The sequence below is a fragment of the Zingiber officinale genome, chromosome 5B (genome assembly GCF_018446385.1).
Source record: "Zingiber officinale cultivar Zhangliang chromosome 5B, Zo_v1.1, whole genome shotgun sequence".
NCBI lineage: Eukaryota > Viridiplantae > Streptophyta > Magnoliopsida > Zingiberales > Zingiberaceae > Zingiber > Zingiber officinale.
In genome coordinates, this window is record NC_055995.1 from 32,596,843 (window position 1) to 32,610,366 (window position 13,524).

General features: G+C 35.5%; 1 protein-coding gene across 2 annotated transcripts in view; it reads right to left on the bottom strand.

Moving 5' to 3' along the window:
* LOC121984331 (ATP-dependent DNA helicase RecQ-like) overlaps positions 1-13,524 on the bottom strand; it is a 90,879-nt gene that overhangs the window by 14,783 nt on the left and 62,572 nt on the right. For both annotated transcript variants that reach the window (XM_042537212.1, XM_042537210.1), the window contains exon 12: positions 5,659-5,767. In XM_042537212.1, the coding sequence (XP_042393146.1) occupies positions 5,659-5,767 (109 nt within the window). The remainder of the gene's footprint in view (positions 1-5,658; positions 5,768-13,524) is intronic.

A 13,524-nucleotide genomic window follows, 5' to 3' on the forward strand; every position in this document is an offset into this window, starting at 1 on the left:
AATAAAGAGTTTTCTTCATATCATATTTCAGAGATTACATATGCTTATATAGTCACACAACCCTAAGCATCAACTTATTTACAAAAGATAAAAGACTTATCTACCTTGCTTCTCCTGACAAGAAGGAAATGAAGTCGAAGATGTGTAGGAGGTGGAATCGAGTTCAGTTCTTACACATTGAAAAATCCAATCAAAATAGTTATGAAGAACCATTGTCAAGAATGAAATGTACAAAATTCTCAAAACTATTTTAGGAATATTCTATGATTTTTCGAATTATTAGATATTTTTCCGGAATTTTCCGAGTGAATAAGTAGAGAAATTATTAGAAAGGTAAAATGGCCTAGCAGATCGAACCGACCTCTCGGGTCCGCTTAAACCTTAGTTAGCCTTAAGGTCTGAAATTGAGCTGTTTGAGAGAAAGGAGAATCAAATATATTTATAATTGAGTTGGGCCCATAACCTAATATAAATAGGAAAACATAAGTTGGTTTGGTTTATTTTGGGTTGGTTCTGCAACTTCTCCTTCCCTTCACACGCGCCACCTCTCCTCCTCTCCTCCTCTCTCGGCGACCATGGAGACCTGGGGTTCTCTCAGGGCCCCAAGGGACATCTTCGCATGATCCGGGCATGAGGCTCGCAGACGCTGGCTTAGAGGCGGCAAGCCGTCGAGAAATCACTCCACAGCAGGTCTCGAATAATTGTATGGAAATTAATCGTAAACCCCGGATAAGTCACCGCTCAAGTAGCTCTCGTGTTTTTCTTTTATCGTTAGATTAGTTTTATTGAATTTTGTGATAGTGTGTATTTTAACTCTCACTTAGGATTGTGAGATTAGATGAGCCTGCTGGGACGTGTATCCTCGTTTGGGACAGGCTCTAGAGGTGGTCTCCCGACGATCGCGAGGAGAGATTGGAAGCCGAATCGACAAAATGCCTGGCAGACCTTGTACTCATGATGGCGTTTAGTTAAATGCCATGTAGACATGTTAATTAGCATGATCGGTTTTTATTTTAGCTTTTACGAGACTAGATGTCGAATGGGTGACTCCAGCCTCTGCACACCGGTTCAGGTTCAGATAACCTAGATTCAAGAAATAATATTATTGTATTTCAAGATTTTACTTTTGCTTTTGTCTTGGATTAGATATCCGTTGGGTTGGACTCCGTAGTGGTCCCTAGGTTTAGCTAACCTAGTAAACCCTACTAGATTCGGAACTTAATCCCGGGTCTAGTTAGGACTCAAGTGCAAATCGGTTCAAGGGGGCCGTGTGTGTAGATGTTTAGTATTTTCACTTACTATATGTATATGGTTTTCAACCTTTCACAAATTAGTTTGAGTCCTAGCAGTAGCTCAGTTTTAGTATCGACTTAGTTCTTCATTGATACCATATGATTGATATCATGTCAACTTTAGATACGCCGTGATTGTATGCTTATATGCCATGCCGTATTTAGTTTATTGATTATACTTAGCATATCCTTTCAAACAGCGTGATTTAAAATCATATTTGCATCGTGTTTTAGTGAGGTAGATGGTTTCTTACTAAGCTTTTAGCTTACAGATACTATTTTCCTTATCTGCGGATAGGTAAAAGGAAAATGGACTTGATGGAAAGGCTGGTCAATCGATGACAGATGCGTGGAAGGAACTAGAATAAAGATCCTAGGGATCTAGTTTTATTTTATTACGCATTAGAGCGTGTTCGTATGCATTAGTACGTTATCTTATGGTTACATTGGTTATAGTTATGTAATAAAAGCTGATAGGTTAGAGAACATTATAAAACCTAGTTTTGGTTTCCATATGTAGCTATAGTATTGAATCTTTTACCTCTAGTAGAATGTTTCTCTTAGCTTTTATAGGGTTGTGTAATGACTTTGTAAGCATCGTCGATATTAGGGGCGTCACGATCGAAACCGATCGGGAGTCCAGATCTCTGTCGGTCGCACCGATCGTGACCTGCTTCTGCGCTTTTGTTAGTTCACGATCGATCCGTGGATCGATCGAGCCGGAGCGCGAAAAAGAAAATGGCTCGATCGGTCAGACCGAGGTAAGAGCCAACGATCGGCCTCGTCATCGATCGATCGACTGATCCGGTCAATCCGATCGGCGGCGTCTGATTGCATTGTAATTTATGGATCGGTCGGTTGAGCGATCCGGAGTTTCTACCGTGCGATGTCGGTAGATCGGTGCGTGGATCGATCGAAGTTTATTATCGGTATAAACACCTTCCGTACACGTACACAACTCCTGGTACAAACACTAAGTTGAACTTTACAGCATTTAGTTCAGTAAAATTTTAAATTAGTCAGTTTTCATTCCGCATTAATAGTCTAGCACAGCATAATGTAGCGATCGGCCTCGCAGCCTAGCTAGTAGGAGGCGGGTCGTTACAGTAAAGCAATTATTCCCTACCTTTGAATACAACCCAAGAAAAGCAAAGATGTTGAAGAGTTGTCTAGAGTTGAGTTCTTCTCAATGGAGAACAATTCAAACAAGGAAAAGACATTGATTTGAATTTCAAGTTTTGATTTTGAATTGTAATTAAATTTAACAATTGTTCTATTTTAGTGTGAACAAGTTGGTATTTCAGTTTAATAGGAATATCTTTAATTTAATAGTAGTTTAATGGGATCACTGACTTTCCAATTAATGGAACTTCTTTCCTAGTTTGATTAGGGTTGAGTCTATAAAAGTACTATCATCTTATCAATTTTCAATATGAGATCTATTTTTCCATGTATGAGAAAGATAGTTATCCTCATACTTTTTATTAATTTCTTATGAATTTTTTATGTGAGTTTTGGCTAATTTGGTATTTTATCATACATCTTACATGATATATAGGTGGTTAGACCCTGGGGCAATGTTGCAACGGTTAGGCCCTTTAAGTAGTTAACTAGTCATCTAAGGGTTGAATTCCAACTGTGGTGGACTGTAGGAATTTTCCTCTAGTGGGACGATAATCTTAAAAATGCTGGCTAATTGGATGGGCCTCCATGAGCACTTCCCGATTTACCTAGTGGCTAGTAGGAAACTTCTGTGAGGCCAGACCGATCACCTCCAGGATTAGGCCGGTCACCTCCAAGATTAATCGGTTCAAAGAACTAGAATCTAAATTATCAGAAAAAAAAAAAATAGATACTATCTCAGTTCACCTTATTATATAAACTACAAAGTTCTTACAAGTTAAAAGTTAAAACCATAAACTAAGACATGATCATTAAAATGGAAACATAATTAAGCAAAATTTTAGAATACATGAAAGGGAATGTAGGCAAAAAAAAAAAAAAAATCACCTTCAATCAATACACCAATAAGGAGAGATGATAAAAAAGAGAAAAAAAAATGAAGTGAGACTAGGAGATAAATCTATTAAATGAGCTTCTTGCGATGGCACATGTGGTAGCACATGCTGAACAAATGGAAGGGGTAAAGGAAAACACTCGACAAGGTATTGGGATGAAGCTGGAACTAGAGGAAGAGATAAAGCTCTAAGTAGCAAATATTTCAAGCGGGTTTCTGTAAGGAACTAGGGTGCTAAATACGCGAAAGCGCAGCGAAAAATATCTAATTCCTCCAGGAGATCCATGCGAAAGGGAAAGAAAATAACTTATACTAAGTTGCATGATAGTGGTTATACCTTTAATGCGTGCTCACAGACTCCAGACAACTTGGATCTCAACACGATCTCACGTTCGCGCCTCTACAGTATCCACACGAACAAGCCTTGTCTTCGTTTGTCTCACAAACTCACAAGATAGAGAAGGAAATCACCTAAGGTTGTGCTAGCAACCACAAGAAGGGGTTTCGGCCAAGAGAGGGAAGGAGGAAGAAAAAGAAGACTAAAAGTTTTTTTTCCTTTAGAAAATATCATCCAAAATGATATATATATCCATCTCATGAATACCAAAGGGTTTTACCTTTCATCTTCCAATCCAATGGCTCAAAATTGACCATTCAATCCAATGGTTCAATTTTGACCATTCAACTTCCCTAGTGAACTCAAGTTCACCCAATGAGTCTAACTCATTGATTCTCATGCAATTCGATGAATCACCATTCATCACCTTTGAATCTAATTCAATGAGTCTAGTTTGAATTGGACTCAATCCAATAATTAGATCTAATTGAGTCTTACTCAATAAGTCCAATTCAGATTAGACTTAATCCAATGATTCATTATATGAACTCATCTCCATATCTGCTTGTTCTTTGTGCGACTCGATAGGTTCTCGTAACGTTGACAATGTATCCAAATCAACATTTAGATACATAAGAGTGACATCTAGCAAGGCATCATTGCTGCCCAAGTGACGAGAAAGTCGAGATCCGACCTAAGCTGCCCGTGGCTATTATCTTGTATGACTTGGTCTCTCTATCCTTAATATCTAGATTGATCAATGAGGCATAGACCATGTCATCCTCTTATCAACCTTTGTGTTTCTTGATCTCTAAGTAGACACACTCGATCAAATAAGCTCAATATCTCATATTGACTTTCATTCGTACTTACGGTCTTGTTTTCTCTAATCGAGGGTTCGTAGATATCGCTTAGTCGTATGGAAGGATATATCCCATCTACATCACTCGCGTCTCTCGCATAATTCATTGCGTACCCATTGATCGACTTTATTGTCCACTTATTACGAGATGGCGTTTCAGATACTAAAGTACACAACTCCTTATGTAGGAAGGTAGTGACTTGGTCTAAACACTTTCGTACCAATAGTCGTCAGAATGTTTATGACACTCGTATAGCGATCCGAAACATTCTCGTAAGGGTCATTCGTGTATATTCTCAATATATACGTGTCGACTGATATCTCATATCCATGATTTGTGAGATTAAGTCATCCGTTGACCTACATGCTAGTCTCAACGCATTAATATTGTCCTTGTATATTAATGCTTGACTAGGAATAGTTAAGAGTAGTGTTCCATGTATATCTACAATGTCTCACTATCAATTCAACCAATTGATATGTTGTAGATAAGAACCTACTACCCAAGGACATTATTATACTTATTCAATCGGCACTGAACTGAAATAAATATAATAACCAACTTTGTCTTTTATTAATAATGAAATACGATACAAAATGAGCCCTTTATAATCATCTCATAATTGGTATTAGGGCTAATACTAACAGTTTCTCCTTAAAGTGGTGCACAAAGCAGTAAGCAATATATTGAAGAAAGTAGTAGTAAGAATAGAAAGAATTTGCAAACAGAAGGAAACAAATTAAAGAAACATAGATGTGAGAAACAAAAGGGAGAAGAAAGGAAGTTAGTGGTAAAATATAGAAGTAGATATAGAAGAAGCAAAAGGAATGGATGAATCCCCCTCTCCCAAGATTCTATGTTTTTTTGCTCTACAGCAGAGCAAGATAGAAAAGCTGGAAGGGAGGAGAGATGTGTATCCAAACTTGACTCACTGCAAAATTTTGTTAAGAGATATGCATAAGGGAACCTCACTGGAGAATAAAGAAGGTAATGTGTGGATCCAGAAGTTATTTTGGTAGGGAGTTAAGATTGTTGTATGATAAGTAAATAACATCCACAATTCACAAATGGCAAAAAAAATAAGAAACAATTCCATGGAGAGCCAAAGTACTATATTTAAAGGAAAAACTGGAGCTCAAATTCTAATACCATGGATCATAAGTTGAGCAGCAAGAGCCTTCCACCAAGTTGATGAATAATCTTTCCCAAGCCCATGAAAGCGAAGCTTGTCAAAATTGTTTTCAACTATTTTCTTACTCTGGAAATGATAATGTAAAGAAAGTAAAGATTATACATAAAAATGTTTTTCTTTTTAACAATTCAAAGACAAGTATAAAGAGATTATGAATAGAGGAACACAAAATAAAGAAAATCATGACAAAATCAGAAAATATGATGCATTGACAAATCCTTGATTATATTCTCATATAGTAAACAAGTGCATTGCATGGTTAGGATTAAAGTGAAACACCAATTTATGATGACCTCCTAGAAGTGGCATGCCAAAATTTCTCTCTACAATAGATAGAATATGTCATGAATCTTTAGGTGAGATATGATTAGTTGTGCAAACTTGTGGAACTTAAATTAAAATTTTCAGTTAAAAGAGGATACAAAGTTTAGCATTTATACACATTATAATCAACCAGTCAGGGAACTAATTTGTCGAACAATAGTAAGCTCAATTGGACTCTTCGTCATCCCCTCTATACCTATGTTATAGCCTACACTTAGACCACCTACATTCAGACTAGCCGCTTAACATTTGTATTGATCAGGTGTACAATGATTTAGAAATATCTATGCTAGGAACATGGATCCACATTTGTACAGGATGCTTATACCCGACTATAGATAGCATAGATGAATAGACTAGATATCTTCATTTTCAATTGGCATAGTTGATCTATTTATGCAAAATCCAACAATTCTATTGAGAAGCTATGTCAATAACTTTGCAATAAGGAATCTCCAAGTCAATGTGAAAGCATGCCTATAAATGAAATGGACATCTTGGCAACCTATTACGTGTTGCTTTTATTTCCACGCTTTTCTCTTTCTTCTTTTCTCCTCCCGTAGTTTTCTCCCATGCATGTGAGCCCACCGCCAGCCGCCTGTGCTCGTCCTTGCCACACACGCATGCACGAAATCTCTCCACGCATTGCTTACCAGCATAGTTTGTAGAATCGCGATCCTACGTAGAATTGATTTAGGGTCAAGATCGGATCGGTCGAGATCAAATCGTAGAATCGTACGATCCTATCAAAAACCATTAAAATCTTATCATACATGATTAATAATTAGAAAAAATACCTAAAAAACTCATTTACACATAAATAGATAACTAATTTTGCATATATACGTAATCATTTACCCTCAACACCTCATTATATTACTACATATACAATTTAAATTAACTAATAATTTAACCATCATTCTCGCACAATAAAAATACTTATATTTTCATATCATAAAATGAAAGAATATAAACTTTCTATTAACACAATAATAATAATACATTCTAAAAAAATATTTCCTTGATTTATAAGATGATTCAATTTAAAGGCCAACAAAGCACCTAACGTAATAACAGAAGATATTGAAGCCTTTGATTCAAATATGAACACCGGAAATAATCTTCTAAAGACTGGTTGATGTCACACAATACTAGACAATAGACATCCAAAAGCTCATCATTTTGGGGAAAAGAAATAACAAAATATTATTGATCAAAAACTAACTCAAAAATAATTAAACATATATTTAAATAATTTAAAACCCTAACAAGACGAAAAAGAGATAATAAAAAAAAGAAAATCTTCTGGCCTTCAAAAAGGATTTAAATGATATTTTTTAGGTTTGAAATAGGGTGGTTAAGGAAAAATTTTGAAATTTATTAAAAATCTCTAAACGATCTTTGATTTGATATATTATAGGTCCCGTGATTCAATCCGAATCAAAAGTTATGACCTCTCAAAGCTTCCACTGATCCTGCTCCAATTCTACTCCAATCCTGTTATGATCCTACCGATCCTGTTTCGATTCTACCAATCCTGTTATGATCCTACTATAAAAATCGATTCTGCACGATCTTGGATCGATTTGTGCTTTTGGATCATAGAATCGTACGATCCTACAATCTAGGATCGCTATTTTACAAACATGGCTTGCCATCTCTCCTCTCCTCTCTATTTATCCCCTTTGTCTCTGCACCGCAGCCACCACAACAGCAGTACATGTATGAAGGGAGTTTATCTTCCCACTATTGAACCTAGTGAGCTCAGATTGCACTCATTTCAGTTCCTGCGAATTTCTGAGGTTACAAGGAGTCCAAATATGATATCCATTATTTATTTTGGCTTCTCGGAGGTATTAAAATATAATAAAGAAGAATCGCTAAAAATCTCCACGTCTACCAGACCAAGCAATCTATCTCCTAGTATATGCAATAAAATGTGTTATATCAAATAACATTCCTGTGAGCAGTCCTAATTAGGAAATTCTACCAGATTGGATCGCACCATCTGGAATGGGACTATTTTTTTGACCATCTACAATTTGACGTGCATTTTAAAAAAGTGCTTTCATGTTACATTTGGTTCTACAGCAGTGTAGATTTCTGTCAATGAGAAATGTAAATGTTTTCTGAATGCTTGCATTCTATGTTTAATATGCACTACCTCGAAATCTATAGTAAAATTGATTAATAGAAATTACAACGATCTCAATTCAGGCTAGGATGAAGTTTTATAATTGCTTCTGTACATGGATGCTTGCTGACTTTTTTTGTCATGCTTCTCATCATTGTACAATTGTTGTTTCATGTTCCTTAGCCCTTGCTCTCAGAAAAATTCCTGATTACACAATATCATCATGTATACTTTCAGAAAATACTAATTTATGTGATTATAATTATGTAACAGTTTGCTGAAAAAGACCATTGGGCTGCCCTGTGTGACACTTTAGCTGTAAGACTTTTGACGGTGGGAAATACCCTTGCTGCCACTGGGAATGTAGACAAAACTGTGGAGATTTGGTCTTATAGTCTGATAGTGCTGGAAGGACTTACATAGATCTTCTTCAGGTAATTCACAAATTCAATTGTCACTTTTGGAAATCAGAAGCATTGATAGACTGCTACTTTGTGATAGGATTTGATGGAAAAGACTATTGTTCTCACCCTTGCAACTAGTCATAAACGGTTTAGTGCTTCCTTGTCTAAGCTTGTTGAGAAGTATGCTGAATTACTAGCTAACCAAGGGCTTTTGACAACTGCATTGGAGTATTTAAAACTTTTGGAGCCAGATGGACCTTCATGCGAGCTTACCATAGTGAGAGATTGGATTTCTTTAACCACATAAGGTTTCTTTATAGATATTTTATAGCTTTTTGTGCTTAAATAATTTTGGTTTATTTGCATTGTTTTGTTGTTTTGTTGTTTTGTTGATACTCACATACTTTTAACAAGTCGCTCTTAGCTAAAATTTGTGTCATTAACGCTTAGTGAACCATGAGTATTTCTATACTGTTTGGTTTGCATAAAATTTGCAATTTCAGCACAAACCTGTTAACTTGGTATTTTAGAGCATTTCGTTGTCAGTTAATTGTCTTGGTTTGTCTAATGAAGAACCTTATATTTGCACTTAATCCTTCCATATTTGAAATCATCATGGGTCTTAGCTGGTCCAGATGATAAACCTATTGGTTTATTCGAGTCTATTTTCATTGTTGTATCCTCAAAGAAGTAAAATAGAATTTCCCATTATTAGGCATTGTACATTCATTCTCTCCACGTTGGGCATGATATGTATCATATCAGGTCCAACGTGGACCTGATATTGAATCATATCATGCCCAACGTAGAGATATTTGATTATTCTTCTTTATTATATTTTAACACCTTTGGAAAGCCAAAATAAATAATGGATAGCATATTTCAGAAATCCACATAAACTAAAATGGGTGCAATCTAAGATATCTAAGTCCATCAATGAGTTTCGGTTAAAACTCACTGATAGACCTAGAGACCTCAGATTACATCTATTAATTCCTATGAATTTTTAAGATTGCAAGAAGTTCAAATATGTTATTCATTGTTTCTTTTGGCTTATCGGAGGTGTTAAAATATAATATGGAAGAACCGGTAAAAATCTCCACGTTGGGCCTGATATGTATCATATCAGGCCCAACGTGGGCCTGATATTGAACTATATCAAGCCCAATGTGGAGATTTTTGGCGATTCTTCCATATTACATTTTAATGCCTCTGTTAAGCTAAAATAAATAATGAATAGCATATTTGAACTCTTTGCAATCCCAGAAATCCACAAAAAATGAAATAAGTGCAATTTGAGATCTCTAGGTCCATTAATGGATTTTGATCGAAAAATTCTTTACAATCTTGTAAGTGTAAAACCCTACCAAAAGAACTTGAGGTTATAACTTAAGGGTTAGTTTGCATGGTAATTAGATGCGATGAAATAACAGTCAAGCTAATTATTTTCAAATTCCAATATATTCATGTAACTTTATAAATTTACTCACATGCAGACTTCATATATTCCCTTCATATATGTACTTTCTATAATCTTTTACATGCTAGTTAATACTTTATTAATCCCTTGTCAAAGATTATAGAAAGTCATATCGGAGATTTAGAATTGTGTCAATACCCATACCAGAGTCTAAATAATATAAATTTTAAAAATTCTTTTAATATTCCCATACCCTTCATAATTCTTAATTAATATTTAATTTTTAATATTAACTCCGCCCATGACGACCGGTCATGGACGATCAATAGCGTTAAACTATGACAAATATTGATAAATGAATCCATTAAACTATTGCTAATCTAGGTTGTTCCCGAAAAGGTCCATAACGTCGCTACATCTCTCGAACTCGTGTAGTGATAAATACGCAAGAGTTCGAGTAATGTCTCGAGGACCGTTACATCTCCAAGAACTTGGGTGTAGTGTTAAATAGACAAGAGTTCTCACACCATAAGTTGGATAAGAACAAATATGATAGGAAATCTCACTGGTAAATCAATGAAGGTTGTAGATATGATGATTTGGAAAAAATTAATATTTTGTGTGTCAGACAAAATGGACACGATGATAAAGAACTGGGGTTTTAAGTTGTGGAAAGAGTAAAAAAAATGGAGTGGGTATTAGATAGTTTGTTAAAGGATGAAGTTGTAGTAAGAAAGGGATAGAATTATAGTCCTTAAGATAATAGTGGCGAAAAAAGATCAAATATCCTGAATAGGATTAGATGAAGCTAATCAAGATTTTGGGAGGACTTAGATGAAATATTACAAAATATTCCACCAATGAAATGATTTTAATAGGAGGTGATCTAAATGGACATATCGGAGTAAAAATGTACATGGGAGTTATGGGTTTGGAGCGAGCGAGGAATGAGGAAGGAAAACTATATTAGATTTTGCGATGGCATATAACCTTATATTCTTAGAAAAGAGAAGAACACTTAATCACGTTAAAAATAATAAATCGAATTGGCTTTCTTATGATTGGGAAGAAGGATAGAAAGATTTGTAAAGAGCTGAAACATTGATTTATTATTCCTTTTAAAGTTTTATTGTCAATCTAATATAGTTTCTTCCTTCCTCGTTCCAAACCCATGACTTTCATATTCTCATTTTTTTGGTCACCTCCTATTAAAATCATTTCATTGGTGGAATATTTTGTAATAAATTATGCTCATAGTTTCTTTCGCCACTATTATCTTAAGGGTTATAATTCTATCACTTCTACAACTTCATCCTTTAACTAATTATCTACAACGATACTTATTCCATTTCTTGCTTTACTCTTTCCAGTGTGTCTATCCATTTTGTCTTTTGTACACACAAAATACTAATTTTTCTCCTAATCATCATATTTACTACCTCCATTGATTTACAGTGAGAGTTCCTATATTCCATGTTCCAAATCTTAGATTATTAGTTTTCCTATCATATTTGTTCTTATCTAACCTATGGTGTGAGAACTTTTACCTACTGTTCGCCAGGCACGCGCCTAGGCGCGCCTCGTGCGCCTTTGCACCTCAACGAAGCGCGATCGAGGCGCGATCGAGGCGCCGCGATAGATCGCGACCAAATCTGGATTTTAAACCAAAAAATAACATTCCAAATCAGCGTTGTTTGGAATTAGGGCACGGGAAAAGGAGCAGAAACGCAGCAGAAAACGCAGGAAGGAAGAGAACGCAGGAAGGGAGAAAGAAACCTAAACCCATTTCCGTCCGCCGCCGCCGCCATCGCTGAGTTGCATCGTCACCAAGTATGTTTTCCTTCTTTTTCTGTTTTTTCTGTTCTTCACTTCTTCTTCTCTTCTTCTTATTCGTCTGTTATCATCTTCTTCGTCTCTTCTTCTCTTCGCTTCTTCTCTTCGTTCTTTTTCTTCTTCTTTTCTGTATTTTTTACCTGTTGCAGTTCTGTATTCTTTTCGTCGCCGAGTATTCTTTTCGCTGCTGTCCGGTTCGTGTTCTTCGTCTCGTTTTCCTGTTTCCTAGTTTCGTGTCCACTGTCTAGTATTTCAGTCTACTGTCCAGTATTTCAATTTTTTAATGTTGCTGACTTCCTACTGCAGCTGCCGTGCTACTGTCCACTGTCCAATATTTCAGTTTTTTTACTGTTTTTTCTTCTTTTTTTTTTGTCTTTACTGTTTTTGTTTTGCTGTATTGGTGCTGGCATGCTGTCCACTTACCAATGTTTCAGTTTTTTTACTGTTTTTTTTTTGTCTTTAGACTCTTTACTGCTTTTTGTTTTGCTTTGAAATTAACATTTTTATTTTTTACTGGTTTTTGTTTTTTCAAGCTGTAGGTACAATGCCTGAATTGGTCTAAGTTTTACTTTTAAATTGCTGGTACAGATTGTACAATGCTTTTTTCTTATTGGTACCTTATTGATTTTATTTTTATTTTTATTTTTAATTTTTTAGACTATTTTCTTGTTCAATTATCATGGAAGGTAGTAGTGATACTCCAACATATATATCAAAAGATCCGGGATGAAATTATTTTCAAAGAGTTAATCCGGATAATAAAAATGATTTAATTTGTAACTTTTGTCAAAAAGTTAGAAAAGGGGGTATTTATCGTGCAAAACAACATCTTGTTGGGGGGTTTCGAAACACTACGACTTGCAAAAAATGTCCGCCTCATGTACGTGAAGAAATTAAAAATTTCATGGAGAAAAAGACAGAGAAAAGTAATCTTTCTAAACTTGCGACAATGGACTTTGAGGATGTAGACCCTCTTGGTGATGATATTGATATGGATGATATTGGAGCTAAAGTTGTGTCGCCGCCTATAAGTACAAGTACAAGTACAAGTTCTAGATCAGTGAATATGCAAAAAAGGCCCAGACAAATAGGTCCAATGGATACGTATTTTGCTCCTAATGTACAAAAAAATGTTGAAAGTAGAAAGGGTAAAGAAAGACAAGCTACGATAAATGAGGCATACAAAAAAGAATTGAGGGAAAAAACTTGTATGGTGGCGGAGTGGATGTAGTGATTCAATTCCTTTTAATATTAACTATTCGAGCTTGAAAAGAATGTTGGTGAATTATGGTATAGTGCAAGGACCTAGTTATCAGGTCGGGGTTCCTTTTCTAAAAAAGGTTCTGTTATGAAAGTGAGATTAGTACGTAGAATGAAGAAATATGGTTGTAGTTTGATGGCGGATGGGCAGACAAAGAGCGGAAGAACATTGATTAATTTTTAGTGAGTTCTCCTAAAGTCGATTTTTGATCGGAATCGGTTGATGCTTGATTATGGACGGAGAGAAAATATTTCAGTTGCTTGATCGATTTGGAGCGTATAGGATAAGTAAATGTTGTTCAAGTAGTTAATTACGGAGTCTAAGACGGTCACTGAAAGTCTATTTAATTCTTTCTTATCGATATGATTTTTCTTATATATATTAAACTTATCTACTTTTCTAACTTCTTTTGTAGGAAAATTATTAGAGTGTGTCTACTTGATTGGA